General features: G+C 52.5%; 1 protein-coding gene across 1 annotated transcript in view; it reads right to left on the bottom strand.

The window, feature by feature from the left end:
- ELAVL1 (ELAV like RNA binding protein 1) overlaps nt 1-19,293 on the bottom strand; it is a 43,518-nt gene that overhangs the window by 15,643 nt on the left and 8,582 nt on the right. Inside the window, exons 2-3 of the mRNA XM_037994316.2 lie at nt 14,199-14,386; nt 3,208-3,311 (exon numbers count right to left, since the gene is read on the bottom strand). Of these exons, the coding sequence (XP_037850244.1) occupies nt 3,208-3,311; nt 14,199-14,370 (276 nt within the window). The 5' untranslated portion in view covers nt 14,371-14,386. The remainder of the gene's footprint in view (nt 1-3,207; nt 3,312-14,198; nt 14,387-19,293) is intronic.

Below are 19,293 nucleotides of genomic sequence, written 5' to 3'. Positions count from 1 at the left end.
TCCTGCTGCTCAGAATATCCTCATCCCCACCCTGGCCTGGCTAACTCCCTCTCCTCCTCCAGATCTCAACTCTGGCTTTCTTGAAGGAGCCTCCCCTGGCACTGGCCACTATTATAGGCTCCTGAGCCCACCCTGGGACCACCTTAGAGTGAACAGTGGGCACCGCCAGGCTCCCCGAGGGCGGACCACGGGGCAGGGACCCCCAGCCCCTGGCAGAGGGCTTGGCCCCAGCCCGTATTGTCCGTCATAAAGGATCTGTCTGGTCTCTGTCCCAGATTCTTAGGAGAGAGTTTGTAAAACTTCTGGAATTTCTGTCTTTGTTACCGTGAGGCCTTCGATCCCACTTGAGTTTGTGCTAAGTGATGGCTCAGGATAGGCCCCAGCACCAGAAAGACCAAGCATGTGACTAGAGGGCTGGGGCTCTGAGCTGGGCGATACCGGCCTGACCTCCAGGGTGGGGGAGGGGAAAGGGGTGCTGGGGATGGAGTTCGATCACATGGCCGAAGAGTCCATCAGTCATGCATTTGTAATGAGCCCAGTAAGAATGCCAGACACCAAAGCTATATGGAGCCTCCCGGCAGGTGCGCAGGTCACATGCAGGGAGGACAAGGCACCTGATCCCACCGGGTGCAGACATGTGGGCTCTGTGCTTGGGACCCTTCCTGTGTGGCTCTTCATTTGGCATGCCCTGAGTTGCAACCTTTATAAACAAACTGTCATCAGAAGTGTGGGTTCCAGGAGTCATTCTAGTGAGTCATGCACCCTGAAGGGGTGGCGGGAACCTCTGAATTTGTAGCCAGTTGGTCAGAAGTGCAGGGGCCTGGGGACCCCCAAAGGGTAACTGGCATCTGAGGTGAGGGCGGTCTCATTGGAGACTATGGCCTTAAATGTGCGGGGGCTGTGCTAACTCTGGGTGACTGGTGTCAGAACAGAACTGCAGGATACCAGGTGGCATCAGACCAACATGGAAAAAAAAAATCCAGGTTGAGTTGAACGCACAACTCCATCCAGGCCCTTATGACGCTGCACAGATGAACCACCCTTAAACTGGGGAGGGCAGGGGATCCGAAGTCCCTCAGTATTGAGGTACCTGGACCAGCACTAGACACTGGCCAGGGGCTCAATAAAGGTTTGCAGAATGAGCACGCTTGGAGCACAGAGGACCCCAGGGCTGCGCCAGGGGAACTGCTAGAGAAGCCAGGCCCAGGCAGCCTCGGGGAGACCTAGGGAGAAATTACTGAGGGCTGTCACATCCCCATGAGGCTGGCCTGTTTCTGCAGAACTAGGACAGTGGTGGGAAGCCACTGAGAACCAGACTCTGCCGGCAGAGGGCAGGGCCGCTGAAGGTGAGGTAGGCTTCTGCACGCATGGCCGGGATGACGGGGAGGGACACCTGCCCAGGCCTGAGGCCCTGGCGTTCTGTGAGGCTCTGGCTCCAAACTCAGGCAGCCACACCAGCCTTTCCCACCAGCATCAATCCTAGAGAGGCAAGAGAGTCCTGTTTACGCACTGGGCACCCGGCTCTTGCATTTGAGTAAACAGAACAGCTGCGCAGGAATAATCAACTGTTCTGCTCCACACCTCCGCCTGGCTGGGCTGCCTCAGAAACAAGAACCTTCAAACATTTTCTAAATGGAGAAAAGAATTCCTAGATGGGGAGTCCAGGGCCAAGGATAAGCCACCCAGGGCTGGAGGTGATTCCGGAAGGGCCGCCCCTGCTCAGGTGGAAACCCATGGCGCTTGGCTGCCCTCAGCAAGTGCCCTCAGAGGTGCCACCAGGGAAGGCACCTCTGAGGACCTGCGCTGGATATGAGGATGCAGGAGTGGCACGCCTGCCCTCAGGGAGCCCACTGCACACAACGCCCATGCAGCACGGGGCAGGTCTGGAAGAGCTGCTGTTGAGCGAGGGTTTGGCCCCTGAGTAACCAAGATCATGGGGCAGTCTGAAGGCAGGGACAAAGGCCACCTCTTGGCTGAAGGTACTGCCACTGCCAGGTCACAGGACCCCTCTTGGTGGGCAGGCAAAAACCCAGGCTCCCAGGCCGACCCTGCAGCGACTCAGGAGGCCCCCCGCAGCCTGGAAATCTATATTTCACAGCTCCCCAGGGGCCCTGATCATTGGTGCGGGTCCAAGAGGGACCCTTCTGGGCGACTGATGTAACTCAGGGAGCACCTTTCTCTGGGGCAGGGGCATCTAGCAGATCTAAAGGCTCACATAGGACCACCTCATTCCAAATGGCCTCGGAGCAAGAGAGAGGATACTGGCCAGCAAGCTCTCACGTCTGTGGGTACCCTGTGAAGGCCGGCACTGAGGGCGGGTGGGTGCAGTGGCTGCTGCAGGAAGCTCAGTTGCAGGGGCCTGCCTGGGACACGGGAGGCTTAGGGAAGGCTCAGGGAAGGCTCAGCAGCACCCAGGACTGACAGGCGACCAGGGAGCAAAGGTCGGAAAGACACGAGGCTTGATCCAGATGGCAGGAGCTGCCCGCGAACCCAGGAGCCAGAAGGCAGATACGTGCAGACAGGGGTTAAGTGGGGTTCGGGGTTGATAGCCCCAGGGCACGAGGGCACGGGTCAGATGATGAAGACAGAGGAAATCCATCTGTGTGACCTGGAGGACCTGCGACTCGTCCCAGGAAGCCACCATGGCCCTGCTGTTGGTGCCATCCCTGGGTTGCTACACAGTTGGCTTCCTCTAGTCACCTGCCACTGTGAAGCTTCCACACACGGCAACCGCCTGTCACACATGGCTATCCTCTGTCTTGTTTACTGTCTACCCCCGACCCATGGGGGCACTGAGTTTGTCTGTTTTGGTCACTGTGGGGCACACGGTAGGTGCTGAGTGAGGTGCTGGGTGAGAGAAGGGTTACAACTGGCCCCAGGAAGCGCAGAGGGAGCGCTGGGCAAGTTGGGAGTGGATGGAGCTGTCCAGGGATGGGAACACAGCAAGTCAGGCAGGAGAGACGACAGGGGAGGCCTGGGAGCTGACGCAACCTGGGGGCACCCTGGGTGGGGAGCTGGCCCTGAACTACCCATGTAAGGCCTGGGAGGGTCACCACCTGACCAGGGTATCTGATGGGGGCCCCTGAGGAGGAATGGCTGTGCTCTTGGTCCCTTGGAGAGTGACTGTGAGGCTGGGCGGGGCTCAGCACAGACCTGTGCCTAGGGCAGGAATGGATACGGTGATGATCAGATCCTTAATGGTTTTACCTTAATGGTTTTTGACTGGAGCCTCAAGCCGTTCAGCGTGTTGATTGCTCTCTCTGCATCCTTTGCGGTCACGTAGTTCACAAAGCCATAGCCCAAGCTGTGTCCTGTGCGGGAGAACACAAGGACGTTGGTAAGCCGACCGTCTGCGAGTGAGGGACAGGGAGGTCGGGAAGTACTTTATCTGCCTGGCCTTTGGGAAATGGGATTACAGGTGCTAGCAAACTTTCTTACTTTGGCAAACACGTACATTTTCTGCAATGAACACAGGTTACTTTTTTTTTTTTTTTTTTTTTTTTGGAGATAGGATCTTGCTCTGTCACCCAGGGTAGAGTCCAGCGCTGTGATCACAGCTCACTGCCACCTCAGATTCTTGGGCTAGAGCCTCCCACCTCAGCCTCCAGAGTATCTGGGACTACAGGCCCACTCCAGCAGGCCCAAGCCAATTGTTAAAATTATTTGTAGAGATGGGGTCTCACTATGTTGCCCAGACTGTTCTAGAACTTTTGGGTTCAAGCAATCCTCCCACCTCAGCCTCCCAAAGTGCTGGGATTACAGATGTGAGTCACTACACCTGGCCAAGAGGTTTTATTTTTGTAATTAAAATAACCCCAAAAGTTATTTAAAATGGGATATTTTTTTAAAATACTGTGCTACGGACAGCATCTTTCTGAATGATCAGTCCCATGGGTGCCAGCCACTCTGTGGACCTGGGTGGTGAGGAAGAGGAAGACCATGGCAGTGGACAGGCTGGTGGACCCCAGTTTGTGTCACTGCTGTTTCTCTACCACTTCCTTGTCCAGAGCAGGAGGGTCTGCTGGCACCACCCAGCACCAGTTCCATTTACCTTCCCAAGCCTGAGACCAGCCCGACCCCGCTGTGGGGCAGAAGAGGACGGAGAGCCCAAGGAGAGGCCAGGGACTGAGAATCCCCAGCCCTGCTGGACAGTGGGGGAGAACCAAGGTCACGGGCAGATGTCCCTGCACCCCCTTTGTGAAACACTCAGTCAGGTATAAGCAAACACCCACTCACTGGACACCACGAGAGGGACTCGGGATGGCAAGGGCAGGACCAGAGGAGACAGCCTCTGAGGTCAGGGTTCAGAAGGAGCTTCATAGGACATTTGGCTAAACGCTCTCACTAAAGGGGAAGTGAGGAGGCCCAGGGAAGAACGCAATCCCCGCCTCCCCCCAGCGTATCCATGCACTTGCAAGGCTGCTGAGCACCTGCTTTGGGCCGGAGCCTCACCCAGCACTGCTCCATTCCCCCAGCCGGCAGAGCACCACAATGAGCAGGTCACTGAAGAGGAGGCCTGGAGCTCCACTGCGGCAGAGATCCTCTTTGCAGCTGGGCCAGGGGCATCCAGACCCATCTCACCGACAGCAAGATTACAAATCCAGCAGAGAGCCTAACCCAGATTTGCCACTTTCTTTTTTATAATGAATTTTATTTTTCAGAACAGTTTTAGGTTTACAGAAAAATTACAAGGATAATACCAAGTTCCCATACGGCTCCCTCCCAGTTTCCCTATCGGTACCACCGCGTGTGAGTATGGAATGCTGGTGATGATGAACGTTCCCATTCACTCTGGTCCATGCCCCATCCGCTTCCTTAGTCTTTCCCTCATGTTTTTTCCTGCCCCAGGACCTCATCCAGGATCCCATGTGACACTTAGTAGTCACATTCCCTCAGGCTCCTCTCGACTACCACAGTTTCTTGTTTCTCGTGACCTTGACGGTTTTGAGGACTGGTCAGATATTCCATAGACTCTCCATCGGGTTTGATGGAGTCTCTGTCATGCCTGGAGTGGGGCTGCGGGTGTTGGTGCAGAAGAGCACAGCTGGAGTGCCTTTCTCATCACACCATGTCAAGGGCACAGGCCGTCAACGTGACTTATGGCTGCTGGTGCTGACCCTGATCACTCGGCCGAGGCAGTCAGTTTGCCAGGTTTCTTCGCTGTAAAGTGACTCCCACCCCTTTCCACACTGCCCTCCGCGGAAGGAAGTCAGGACGCCCAGCCCACACTTAAGGAATGGCCCTGATGTAGCAGCTACAGAAATGACATGCAGTTAGTTCTGCATGGGGCACTCTCTTTCCTGACGAACAAAACCAAAATCAGATCCTCTAGACCCGTATTTCTAATAAAACTCCATGGGGCTAAGAGACTCAGCTCTGGGGCCCTGGACAAAGGGAGAACCCGGAGCACCAAGACTGCAGGACCAGGCCCACGTGGAGCAAACTGGGATCGTAGCTCAGAGAACAAGCAGCGGAGCAGCGCGGCCAGGTCGGGACTGCCAGGGCCTCTGCAAGCGCTCCAGACGGCAGTGTGAAACTGGCAGGTGTCCCTGCACCCACTCTGTGACACACTCAGCACAGGTACAAGCGAACACCCATTCACTGGACACCACGGGAGGGACTCGGGATGGCAAGGGCAGGACCAGAGGGGACAGCCTCTGGGGTCAGGGATTCCTGTGATATGGATTCTTGACCACAACGTCAGCCTGGCTGGGTTTTTTTTACTCGAACACCTGCTCTCCAATTGCTCAGCGCCATCTACATTCGGGCCCCATCCTTCTGCTCCATCCACAAGCCTAGACCACTTGCCTCCTTGGCTGCAGCGCCTCAGGCAGCCTAAGCACTGCTTGAGAAAGTCACACACCGGTAAGGACTCGAGCACCAATCCCCGTTCCTGTGTCCTCAGCCACAGCCAGCTCCTCTCAACACATAAACATGGTCCCTGCCTGGCCCAAGTCCCTGCTTCCTCATCTCCCAGGTGCTGGGTGGTCCTGGCTGGTCCCCTAGGATGGTCACTGCCCCAGGGACTGTTTCAGGATGTGTCCCCTGAGCTTTCGGCAGCTTAGGGTAGGGCCTACCCCTTTGGGACACCCCTCCTCTGGGATGTGGAAACCACACCAGGTTTCCATCTCCCTGACTGTCCCTCCTCAGGCTCCTCATCCCCTGTCCATTCCAAGGAGACTCACGGGCCCTGACTACCCACCCACATTTGGCCCTTGTCACCCACCCACATTTGGCCCTTGTCTCTGCCCTATGCTCTTCCTCATCACATGTGCCGACGCCTGCCAACACCACCGAGGGAGTCGCACACCCTTGGGCGGCCCCTGTCGCCTCCCATGGTCAAGCTCCTTCTCTGTCCTCAAGGAGCTGATGCATTAACTGAGCACCTACTATGTGTCAGGCCCTGTGCTTGGCTGGGGGTTGGTGATGCATGACAGAGGACGGTCACTACCATCATGAAAGCTGTCACATCCCTGGGGGCAAGTCAGACAACATGGTGGCGAGAAACTGACACGCATTAAGACAGGGGTCAGGAGGGCCCGTGGCGGAGGAGATATTTTAAACAAAACCTCTGCGTGGCTGGCGTGAGCATTCCAGACAGAAGAGCAGGTGCCAAGTCTCTGAGGCAGAGACAATGCTAGTGTATTCCCAGAAAGTAGAGGTGGCCTGTGAGGCAAGGGCCTGGGAAGTGGCCACTGGCAGCAGGGCAGAGCCAGTGTGGAGCCAGTGGGCTGCTGATCTAATCCAGATGGGAGATGCAGGCTATGTGCACAGGCCAGGGCGGTAGATGAATACCCCACCCAGAGGACTACACGTGGGGTAGTGGGGTAAGGGCCCTGTCCTCCCTATGGGCTGGGCCTTGTGAGTCAAGGCTTGGCTTCATCCCCAGAGTCTGCTCTCCTCTCTGTGGTGGGTGCCTGGAGGCAGTGGGAAGGGAGGAAGGTGAGGGATGAAGGTGTCCTGGTTTCCACCCGCTGGGTGAGGCCGTCGATCAGAAGGGCTTCATCCAGCACCTGACCGCCCACCTCCACCTTTGCCTCCAATACAAACCAACCTGGGCAGCTTTCTAAGCCACCACTGACTGCCCAGGCCACACCCCCAACCAATGAAGTCAGAAAAGGAGGAGGTGGGGGGTTGCCAGCTGGCTTCAGTGGTTTCAAGACAGGGTCTCAGTCTGTTGCCAAGACTGGAGTGCAGTGACAGGATCTCAGCTCACTGCAACCTCTGCCTCCTAGGCTCAGGTGATGCTCCCACCTCAGCCTCCCAAGGAGCTGGGACTAGAGGGGAGCACCACCATGCCTGGCTAATTTTTTTATTTTTGGTAGAGATGGGGTTTTGCCACATTGCCCAAGTTGGTTTCAAACTCCTGAGCTCAAGCGATCCTCCCACCTCGGGCTCCCAAAGTGCTGGGATTACAGGCGTGAGCCACCACACCCGGCCTCCTCAGTAGTTTTTAAAGCTCCCTAGTGATTCCAGTGCATGAGGGACAGGGGGCTTCCCATGGTTATGCAGAGGAGAGGAGGCCTCTAGAGAAGAAGTGGAAATGGGCCCCCAAGTTACTGTTTCTCCAGGCAGGGTCCACAAGCCACCTGCACCAGGGGCATCTGGAGTTCAAGGCAACAACTTGGCTCCCTAGATGCCCCTACACCCCAGCCTGGGACCTAGGATGTCAGGCAGGTGTGGGAATCCGCATCTCCAAACTCCTTACAGATGCTCTTCCTGCCCGCCAATGGCAGAGCCTGCCAGAGCCCCTGCCTGGAGATAGGAGATCAGCCCCAAGACAGGAGGCCTGAGGACTTGTGAAGGAGCAGGAGAACAGGGAGCCAAGCTCAGAGGGGCCTGGCTCCTGCACAGGTGGCAGTGGGTCTGCCTGATGTAGGTGCTTGGGGGGCAAACGGGGCCCCTGGGATGGGGGATGGGATGGAGAGGGTGCAGGTGGGAGATACGGGGAAGCAGGAAGGAGACCGGCAGGGAGGAATGCAGGACACAGAACCCAGGAGTAAGATGCAGGGCTGTCCCAGAGGCCAGTGCATGCCCGGCTCTCACTTCCCTCAACTGGAGGAAGAGCCTCCGCACCCTTTCTGGCCACAGGGCAGGGGTTCTGGGCTCTGGTTCTCTGCCTGCCTGGCATCAGCATCCCCCTCCATGAAGGTTAAAGAACAGATGGTCAAACACCCCGAGTGGCTGACTCAGGGGTCTGGATGGGGTCTGAGACTCGCATTTCCCCAGGTATCCCGATGCTGCTGCTGGCCCAGGGACTGCACCCTGAGAGCTGCTGCCTGGAGAAGACAAAGCTGCCTCTGCGGGGAGCACCACGGACGCCTTACAGGGTACCCATACCCTGAGCAGGGCACCCATACCCTGCCCACCCCAGCTAGTGCTCTCAAACTTCCAAACACGTTTTTCCCTCTCTTTGGATGAGGGTTAAGACTGGAGAGCTGCTTCCTTGTCTTACGCTGCCAGACACAATGCTTCCATCCCTCAGTGCTTCTTGCCGCAGGCAGCACCCTGATCTGACGTGGGATGCAGGGCTGAGGGGGCAAGTGTCCTGTGGGTGAAGCCCTCCTCTGCACTGAGAGGGCAGGTCCTGTGAGTTCTCTCTTTAAGGCTCAAGGGAAGACTTCACTGAGAGACAGAGACTGGAGGTGGGGAGTGAATTAATTCAGCAATAAATAAGAAACAGCAAAGGTCCGCAAAAGAAAAGAAATGGGCGAAGGACAAGAAGGGTATTTTACAAAAGAAGTACAACCAATCACTAAATAGAAACAGTGATGAACTTCATGAGAAATAGGAATCACCCTGATTGGATGTCGCTCGTCCCTCACAGGGTGGCAAAGGTAAGAAATCCTGCCAAGGCTAGAGGATGGCAGGGCCGGACAGAAGGAAGGGCGAACTAGGAGTCCCCTAGAAAGTGAGTTAGCGACAGGGACCAAGAGCCTTTAAAAGGTGTGCTCTCCCATCTGCTGCTTCGCAGGCAGGAAGACTTTCTATGGAAATAACCAATGAGCAAAGATTTGTGCCAGGACATTTATCTCAGCGGTTCTTACAAATATCAACAAATGGAAAGCAGAATACTATGTGACTGCATAATGATGGGATCGCAAGATGTTCAGCGAAGTGGAAAAATGTCCAGATATAGGAAGGAAAGTTTATCTGCAGCCTGAGGGGAGAGCCCATTCTATAGAAGTACATGACTGCATATGGCCACAGATACGTAAAGAAAATCATCTGGAGGGACATGTGCCCAAAAGCTAACAGCGGTGTCAGGCCGGGCGCGGTGGCTCAAGCCTGTAATCCCAGCACTTTGGGAGGCCGAGACGGGTGGATCACGAGGTCAGGAGATCGAGACCATCCTGGCTAACACGGTGAAACCCCGTCTCTACTAAAAAATACAAAAAACTAGCCGGGCGATGTGGCGGACGCCTGTAGTCCCAGCTACTCAGGAGGCTGAGGCAGGAGAATGGCGTGAACCTGGGAGGCGGAGCTTGCAGTGAGCTGAGATCCGGCCACTGCACTCCAGCCTGGGCGACAGAGTGAGACTCCGTCTCAAAAAAAAAAAAAAAAAAAAGCTAACAGCGGTGTCATTGTAGGTGATTTTTTTTTTTGGCTTGGCTCATGCTTAAGTTTTTTTCTGTGAGAAGCAAACATGACTCATATTAAGAAAAAAGCTGTAAGGCTGGGAAAGCCCGGAAGGGCATTCCTGCAGAGGGAACAGTGTTCAGAGAATCACGAGCGCCTAAGAATAGGGCCTGACTGGAGGAGTGCGGGGGGTGCAGCAAGTGGGGAGAGGGGGCAAGCGCCAAGGGCTCTCGGGAGCCCCAGGCAGGGATGCGGACTTTAACCCGACCAGAGATACACAGCAAGACAGAAGCCGTGAACGGGGCTGCAGCCTGGTGGCTCCAGCATGACAGGCCGTCCATGAGGGTGGCGGGCTCATTCCTTCTGATCTCCCGTGGGACATATGGGGCCACCGTGGAGAGACCAGACACTGGTCTCTGCCCAGGAAGGCAGCGGGCAGGACCACTGGGTGCTGCAGTGGCCTCCTTAGCTGGTGTTTGTAGGTGGAACAGCCAACAACCAACCAACACCATATCCCCAACATAGGGACCAGGGCCAGGCCAGCCAGAAACAATCCAAGTCTTGAGGGCGGCACATGGGGCAGTCCCTTCCTCCCAGCCATCACCACACCCCTCCTTCCCCCTGCCACCAGTGCCCAGCCCATGGCTGGCACTCAACCAGGATTTGCTGAATGATGATCTGCACTCTCCCCCTCCCCAGTACCACTCATTCATTCATTCCTTCCTTCACTCCGCAAACACCGACTGACTATGTCTAGGGCTACAGAGACTAACAAAGCTCCTGCCTCCAGGAGCAATACTGATGTGCAGGACCAGAAAGCTCCAGCTCAGTGCCGGGTGGAAACCCCACAGTGCAGGTCGGCCCAGGTGCCATGGGAACCTATAGCGGAGCATCCGACACTCGGGCCAGGGGAGGCCTCCTTAAGCAAACAGGGCCAGGACGTGAATGGTTTGAGGAGGGGAGTGACAGGGACACATGCGGGCTGTCAAACAGGCCCCTCTGCTGCAGTGAGGAGAGTGGTCTTCAGGGAGCACAGGGGGCCAGTTAAGAGGCCAAAACGACGCAGGGGCCACAGGCAGTGGTGTCCTGGGCTAGAATGGTGGCTGAGGAGAAAGGGGAAAGGGATGGACTGAAGAAACACCCAGGAGGACGAGAGCCAAGGACACTCCCAGCTTTCTGAGCAGAGCTACCAAGTGGATGGTGGTGCCATCAGCTAAGGTGGGGACAACTGGAAACGAGCAGCTGGCTTTAGGGAGACTCAGGTCAGTTTGGAATATATTGCATTTGAGGGGCCAAGGGCATCTGGAGCTCAGACAGCTTTCTGGTCAAAAAGGAGGTGGCAGACAAAGGGCAGCTGGGAGCCATGGAGTGACTCTGCCCATGCTGAATGTCGGCTTTGGAAGAAGAGGACAATGGCATAACCGGCTGAGTCAAAGGCTGGGGAAAGGTGCTAAAGACAGGCAGCCTCAGGGGCAGTCAGACAGGTGGGAGGAGGTGGTGCTCCTGAAAGCCAATGGGAGAAGATGCTTCTGGAAGGAAGAGACAGGGAACAGGACAGTATGTGGGTGGGAGGCCAACACACACAGCAGTGGCTCTCACTCGGGGAGACTGCCTCCCAGGGGACATGCGGCAATGTAAGGACATTATTGGGTTTCACCACTGGGAAGTCACTGCTGGGACCACGTGGGTGGAGGCCAGGATGCTGCTCAACACCTGCAGCGTCCAGCATGGTGTCCAGTCCTGACGTCAGGAGCACGGACGTGGAGGAACTCCAAGCTAGAGGAAGCTGGGAATCTGGAAGGAATTCCTTTCAAGGAAATTGGGCACTTGGAAAAGTGGGCACTTGGAGAGCCTGAGGCTCTTGGGAAGCCGGGAAAGGAAGGGAAGGGAAGGAAGGATTGGAGCTGGAGAGCGGGAGATGCTGTCAGTTCCACTGCGAAGCGGGAGGTGTCATCAGCTGAGGGTGAAGTGGGGGGCTGGAGGCCTGAGGAGGGTAAACACAGGGAAATGGCTCCTGTGGGGCTCGGGGACACCCGTGTTGTAAGATAAGCTAGACCAGGGATCAGATTTGCCGGGGTGCTTGCCTGGCTGGGTGAGAGGCTATCCTGGGGGGCTGGGAGAAAGCAGTTGGCTGGGGAGAGGGGTGGTGAGACCTAGGGCCACGCCCTGGGCCCTGCCAGCGAAGAGGTTTGCCCACACTGGCGGCAGGCTGAGCAAAGCCAGGTTGCAGCATGTTCTCCATAAAGCTCCAGTCACTTGAAGAGCTGCTAGCAAGAGGCTGGGCCAAGATGAAAGCCCAGGCCCAGCCACTCCACAACTCCTGGTGTGCCAGTTACTAACTACTGTCCAAAGATAAGACAGAGCTCACCTCTGAACTGAAATAATTTCCAAATTACACTTTTGCAGACTTCACTGATTCTCAAAACTAGTTTTCTCCAGACTGAGCCAAATCTAGGTGTTCCTATTAGCATAGCTCACATTCCTGTGAAAACCACAAGGGAATAGACAAAGAAGTCAGGTTCCAGGAGAACGACTGCAAATTCCGTGGGAATGCCTGCAAAATCTCCAGTGCTCAGGAATATCAAGGAAAATTCCCTTCCACCAGAAAGTCAGAGGAAAAAGGTGAGACTTGTTAGTGGCACAGGAGAATTTTTAAACCCTTCTCTTATTCAGGATGGTCTCCTGGAGCAGGAGAGATATGCTGGCTTCTAGAACATTCTAACACTGCTTAAGTTTGTATACTGCGTAAAATCCCTATTGAGAAGGCGTTTATTAAATCAGACTCTTGGAGTTGGAAGGAGAGAAGGCTTTTGTATTCAGTGCCCGCATCTGAATTCCCTGTACAGGCGCCAGATAGGCTCTTTGGGAGTCACTGCGGGGGTCAGGTGTCTTATGGTTACTGGGGAACTGTTGAAGATAAAGTGCATTGATGGGCACATTAGGTCCAACACACCGCTCTATGTTCATGTATGCTTGAAACGTTTCATAATAGAAACTTTTTTTAACTTTCATTTAATTTTTAATGACAGAGTCTCACTCTGTTGCCCAGACTGAAGTGCAGTGGCGCAATCTCAGCTCACCACAACCTCCGCCTCCCAGGTTCAAGTGATTCTCCTGCCTCAGCCTCCCAAGTAGCTGGGATCACAGGCATGCGCCACCATGCTTGGCTAACTTTTGTATTTTAGTAGAGATGAGGTTTTTCCATGTTGACCAGGCTGGTCTCAAACTCCTGACCTCAGGTGATCTGCCTGCCTTGGCCTCCCAAAGTGCTGAGATTACAGGCATGAGCTACTGTGCCCAGCGTTTAACTTTTAAATTAGTTCTTTTTTTTTTTTTTTTGAGACTAAGTCTCACTATGTTGCCCACGCTCAAGTGTAGAAGACACTTTAGTACCAAGTGGTACTCAGTAAGGTGCAATCTTGGCTCATTGCAACCTCAACCCCCCAGACTCAAGCAATCCTCCTGTCTCAGCCCCCCAAGTAGCCAGGACCACAAATGCGGGCCACCACGCCTAGCTAAGTTTTTGTATTTTTCGTAGAAATGGGGTTTCACCATGTTGCCCAGGCTGGTCTTGAACTCCTGAGCAAGTGATCCTCCCACCTCGACTTCCCAAAGTGCTGGGATTACAGGTGTGAGTCACCATGCCCGGCCTGAAATGAGTTTTCAGTATAGGGAATCACAGTCCCCAAATCCAGGGTAGCAGCCACAGCCCCGAGAGGAATGGCCACTCCTTGGCTTCCTAAAAGCAGGGTGGAGACAGAAAGGAAGGCAGGGGGGTGGTGGCGGGTAGAGGGAGGAGGAGGAAGAGGGGGCACTGGGAGAGGAGGAGGAGGACAGCTCCACACATGGTCTGTCCGTAATTCTCTCCAGAGTCCTTGAAGCCACACTCTCAGAATGGAGGCCACTCTGTAAGGAGGGCCTTCACAGGTGCCAGCCCTCTGCAAACACCTATGAGGTAGGGACCACCAGGATGTAGCAGCCAAAATCTCCACATTCCGGATGGGGACACAGAGGCTTAGAAGTCCCACTGTGAGGGAGTGGAACATCAGGGCTTTCAGCTGCCAGGAACCTGCCCCTCTGAGAGTTCAAGCTCAGCATGGTGCAGAAGTTCAAGTTGATGGCGTTGACAGTAAACAGAGCAGCCCAAACATAATGAAGGGCTGTCCACGAGGTCGTCGGTGTTCTGCTGACCTGGGCCTGACCAAATGTGGGGGCCTGGACAGACAGGGGCGGGCCTGCCTGCGCCTGCCCTGGACAGTACACTCGCCGGAGTCCCTTCCACACATCGGACACAATTGACCTGCCCAGGCCAAGCCAGGTCAGGCTGTGGTTCTCCGGCCCCTTCCAGTTCTTAGAATGCCCTGTCTCTGGTTCCTTCCTCTCCTCGCAATGACGCTCTCTGTCTTACAATGAATTTTTCCTCTTTTGGGAACTTATGTCTCATCTTATACAAGAGCAATGGACAAATGGAGTTTGAAATAAAAATGAAACTCCACAGCCATTGTTTCAAGGCTGTAGTCATCCTGCACTGAGGAATGCCACAGAGTCACAGGCAGAAGAGACAATGCCCAACGGATGGCCACCAATACTAAATTACTAAAACGCCTCCATATGTTTACCTGCTACTTTATCCCGAATGAGTTTTGCAGATTCCACTTCGCCAATGCTGCTGAACAGGCTGCGCAACTCATCCTGGGTCATGTTCTGAGGGAGGTAGTTGACGATCAAATTCGTTCTCCCAATGTCACCCCTGCAGTCTTCGGCCATGTGGTCTTCATAACCATTAGACATTGTATTTTTCAAAAATCTACAAAGGAAAAAAGAGCAAGTAAACTCAAAATGTTCATATTGCAGTATATGAAGGCAAAACTAGTAACTGCATTTGCACTTAAAAATTTTTCTTTCTTTCTTTTTGTTTATTTTTGAGACAGAGTCTCACTCCGTCACCCAGGCCGGAGTGCAGTGGCACAATCACGGCTTACTGCAACCTCTGCATCCCAGGTTCAAGTGATTCTCCTACCTCAGCCTCCTGAGTAGCTGGGATTACAGGCGTCTGCCACAATGCCCAGCTAATTTTTGTATTTTTAGTAGAGATGGGGTTTCGTCGTGTTGGCCAGGCTGGTCTCGAACCCCTGACCTCAGGTGATCCATCCACCTCAGCCTCCCAAAGTGCTGGGATTAGAGGCGTGAGCCACTGCTTCTGGCCCTGCACTTAGAGATTCTTTTCTACACTGCACGTTAACTTACAGCCACATAAAAATCTGCACGTGGAGGTTTACAGCGGCTTCGCTCATAATTGCCAAAACCTGGAAGCAACCAGGATCTCCTCCAATGGGTGAATGAATAAACAGACTTCATTCGTGTGGTTCAGCTGTACACAGGCACATTCTTTGATGATAAAAAGAAATGAGCTATTAAGCCAGGTAAGACATTTAAAGGAACTTTATATTGTTAAGTGAAGGAACACAGTATACTGTATGATTCCAACTCTATGACCTTCTGGAAAAGGCACACTACAGAGAAAAAGATCAGTGGTTGCCAGGGATGCAGGTCTGGGGTGGGGGGGACAACAAATAGTGGAACACAGGATTGTCAGGGTTTTAGGGCAGTGAAACTATTTTGCATGATACATAATGGTGGATGTGACAATACATGTTTGTCAAAACCCATAGAATGAACAATATACACAGTGAACTCTAATCTGAATTACGGGCTTTAGTTACTAATAATGTGTCAATATTGATTCACTAAGAATAACAGAGGTATCATGTGAATGTGAGATGCTAATAATGGGTGTGGTGGTGCCATCACAGCTCACCGCAGCCTTGAACTCCTGGGAGATCCTCAAGCAATCCTCTCACCTCAGCCTCCTGAGTAGTTGGGAATACAGGTATGCGCCACCACGCCCAGCTAATTTTTAACACTTTTTGTAGAGATGGTATCTTGCCCAGGTTAATTTTGAACTCCTGGCCTCAAGTAATCCTTCCGTCTCACCCTCCCAAAGTGCTACGATTACGGGCATGAGCCACTGTGTCCGGCTTCTATTTTAAAAAAATTTTATTCAGTCAATACTTCATTGTAACGCTACGGAACGAGTGTTCTCCACTTCACAATTTTCCTGCAAACCTAAAACTGCTCTAAAAAATAGTCTATGGACACAAAACAGAACAACTCCAAGTTCACTAAGAGGGCTTTGAAGAGACCTACGAACAATTCCAGCACAATTTAAGATCCTGTAAAAAGGCCTTTGGGTTGTCTCTCAAGAGCATTCCAGATTTCCAGTTGCTTTCTCCCCATGTCTAGAGCCTGTGGGGGTGTCCCTGAACCCCACCCCGGACACTCTGCTGCTGAGGGGTGGGCAGGCAATGGTCCTCTGCACCTGTTTATTCCCAAAGATGCAGTGACTGAGCTGGAAGGAGGTGAGGGTTTCTCTACCAGTCAGAGAACTTGGTCTTCACAGTTTGCAGGCTTTGAAAAGTCTTTCTCAGTTGCTGAAGTCTTTCCTTTCAGTGATAAACATCAGAGCCAGTGGTGACTTTGGAGAAGAGTCCAGATCAATGTGGCCAAGCATGCCGAGCCCACCCTGCTGAAAGTGCGCCACATGCTGGGCTCGCTTCTCAGAGGCCCCTCAATCCCTGCCTCTAAACGCGCAGGTAGTCAACCCCGAGGATGGCCACCCGCCTGGAGGTCTCGGTGAGAGCGCACCGCTTTCCCCAGATCCCTGTTGCTCAATTCTATGTTATGTTTGAACACCCTGTGCCCACGGTCATGCGCCTTTGGCCTTCTTTAAAAATAGCCTTGCCAGCAGTTACATAAAAATCTGAACACGCTTCTCATGTGGAGATTTCCTACCTACTCCCTGAATCAACGCTGAGGGAAGAATTAGGTCTGGTTTCTTTCTTCCTGGTGGAAACATCCAGGTCTTCCCTACCCTCCTACTACTCTCAGACAATGAGCAAAATCAGTACAATTTCCTAGCATTTCTTTTATTTGAGGATGTCCTATGCTCCCCGCTCTTTAAAAAGTAGATTAGCATCAAAAGCCATAGAAAAAGAGACTGAAAAGTGAGACTCCATGAAATTAAAAACTTCTGTACAGCAAAAGGCATCATAGACCTAGACGAGGAGTAGTAGCCTGGAGAAAAGATTCACTGCATATTCTATTATTTAGACCCCAGGTTTTCACCCCGGGCCATTCTGCCCCCCAGGGGACACTGGGCAATGTCTGGAGACATTTTTGGTTACTGCGACTTGGTCAGGGCCAGGGGTCGGGGGTGGGGGGTGCTACTGACATCTGGTGGGTAGAGGTCAGAGAGCTGTAAAGCATCCTTCAGGGCACAGGACAGCCCCACAACCAAGAATTATCTGACCCCAAATGTTAGTGCTGCCAAGGTTGGGAAAACTTGATTCGGAACATCTACAAATTGGTAAGGGATAAAAGAAGAGATGTAACCAAGAGCGAAGTAGGCAAAGGATGTGAGCGGCAATTTATAATAAAGGCCTGAAATTCAAATGGCTCATAAGTCCAGAAAAAGACACTGAACTTCGTCTTCATGAACAATGAGGAAAATGCAAAAGAAAACCAGATGCTACTTTCTGCCAGTCACGTGGAATAAAATCCAGCATAAGATCACCTGCTACTGATCTGAGTATGAGATGGTATAACCTGACTCACAACTGCAGGATCTTTCTACAGAAATAATCACTTAAGTGCAGGAGTTCAAGACCAGTCTGGACAACAACGTGAGACCCTGACTCTAACAAAAAATAAAATAATTTAGTGGGCATGGTGACCCGTTGCCCATAGTTTCAGCTACTCGGGAGACAAAGGCAGGGAGGATTGCTTGAGTCCAGGAGATCAAGGCTGCCTGAGCCATGACGGCGCCACTGCACTCCAGCCTGGGCAACAGAGCAAGACCCTGTCTGAAAACAAAATGAAACAAAAGTGCAAGGAAGGCACTAACTCATGGTTCATAAGAGTGTAAAACTGGATAGAATTCCAAATATTCGTTAATAGGGAATGGGTAAATATCAACTTTCAGTAGCAGCTCGGGACCTACAGAGTTTAATCATGAGAAACTACATGTGTCTGTTACACCATCTGTGGCCATGAGATTTTAAAATAGATCACTGGCTCAAAAACAAACAAACAGACAAAAACATTTGCTGGAAGCTGATCCAAACAGACCACAAGGGTTAACTCTGAAGAATTAAAATGCACACTGAAGCATGTTCAAAATGTGATTCAAGCATTTCCCCTTCTTTCTTCTTTTACCCTTCCTTCTCCTTGCCCTTTCTCTGAGAGTTACACATATACTCTGCTTTTTCCCTCATTCTGTTTTCATGGACGGTGAGATGGACAATGGCTGCCCCAGGCTTACTGTCCACAGTGTGGTATCCTCTAGGCCTGGGAAAATTGGACTTTCTGAAACACACATAATGGCCTGTGGGACAAATCTGGCCCATTGCCTGTTGTTATAAATAAAGTTTTATTGGAGCATGGCCTGTCTCATTTGTTTATGTATTGTCTGTCTATAGATAGATTTGTACCACAATAACAGAGTTAAGTAGTAGCAACCGTATGGCCGAAAAAGCTGAGAATATTTACCATCTGGCTCTTCACACACAAAAAAACTGCCGACCTCTGTTTTAAAATGTAAAAATATAAAATTTCTAGGAGAAAAATCTTTGTGGCATTGGGCTGGGCAAAGATTTCTCAGACACAATACCAAAAGCCCACTTCATTTAAAAAAAAAAAAAAAAGGATAAACTGGATATTATCAAAATTTAAAACTTTTGCTCTGTGAAAGATACTGCTAAGAGAAGTAAAATCCACCAACTGGAGTAAACATTTGCAAAAGGGACTTGTAGTTAGAACACCTTTTTTTTTTTTGAGTCAAAGTCTCTCACTCCACTGCCCAGGCTGAAGTGCACTGCCATAAGCATAGCTCACTGCAGCTACAAACTCTTGGGTTCAAGCAATCCTCCTGCCTCAGCCTTCTGGCTAATATTTTATTTTTTGTGGAGATGGGGTCTCACTATGTTGCTATGTTGCCCACACTGGTCTCGAATTCCTGGTATCAAGCGATCCTCCCATGTCAGCCTCTCAAAGTGTTAGAATTATAGGGGTGAGCCACTTCACCCAACCGAGAACACTTTTTTTTTTTTTTTTTTTTGAGATGGAGTCTCGCTCTGTTGCCCAGTTTGGAGTGTAGTGGTGTAGTGGCGCCATCTCTGCTCACTGCAAGCTCCACCTCCCAGGTTCACGCCATTCTCCTGCCTTAGCCTCCCGAGTAGCTGGGAGTACAGGCACCCACCATGAGGCCCAGCTAATTTTTTGTATTTTTAATAGAGACAGGGTTTCACTGTGTTAGCCAGGATGGTCTAGATCTCCTGACCTCATGATCTGCCCGCCTCGGCCACCCAAAGTGCTGGGATTACAGGTGTGAGCCACCGCGCCTAGCCCAGAACACTTTCTTTTAAGCTCTCAAAACATAAGCAGGCCAGTGTGGTGGCTCACGCCTGGAATTCCAGTACTTTGGGAGGCTGGGGTGGGTGGATCACCTGAGGTCAGGAGTTTGAGACAAGTCTGGCCAACATAGTGAAACCCCATCTCTACAAAAATAAAACAACAAAAAAAATTAGCAAGGCGTGGTGGTGGGCATCTGTAATCTCAGTTATTGGGGAGGCTGAGGCAGGAGAATTGCTTAAACCC

The sequence above is a fragment of the Chlorocebus sabaeus genome, chromosome 6 (assembly GCF_047675955.1).
Source record: "Chlorocebus sabaeus isolate Y175 chromosome 6, mChlSab1.0.hap1, whole genome shotgun sequence".
Lineage (NCBI taxonomy): Eukaryota > Metazoa > Chordata > Mammalia > Primates > Cercopithecidae > Chlorocebus > Chlorocebus sabaeus.
Note: the sequence above shows the minus strand (reverse complement) of the source record. Positions and strands in the feature narration are given on the sequence as shown.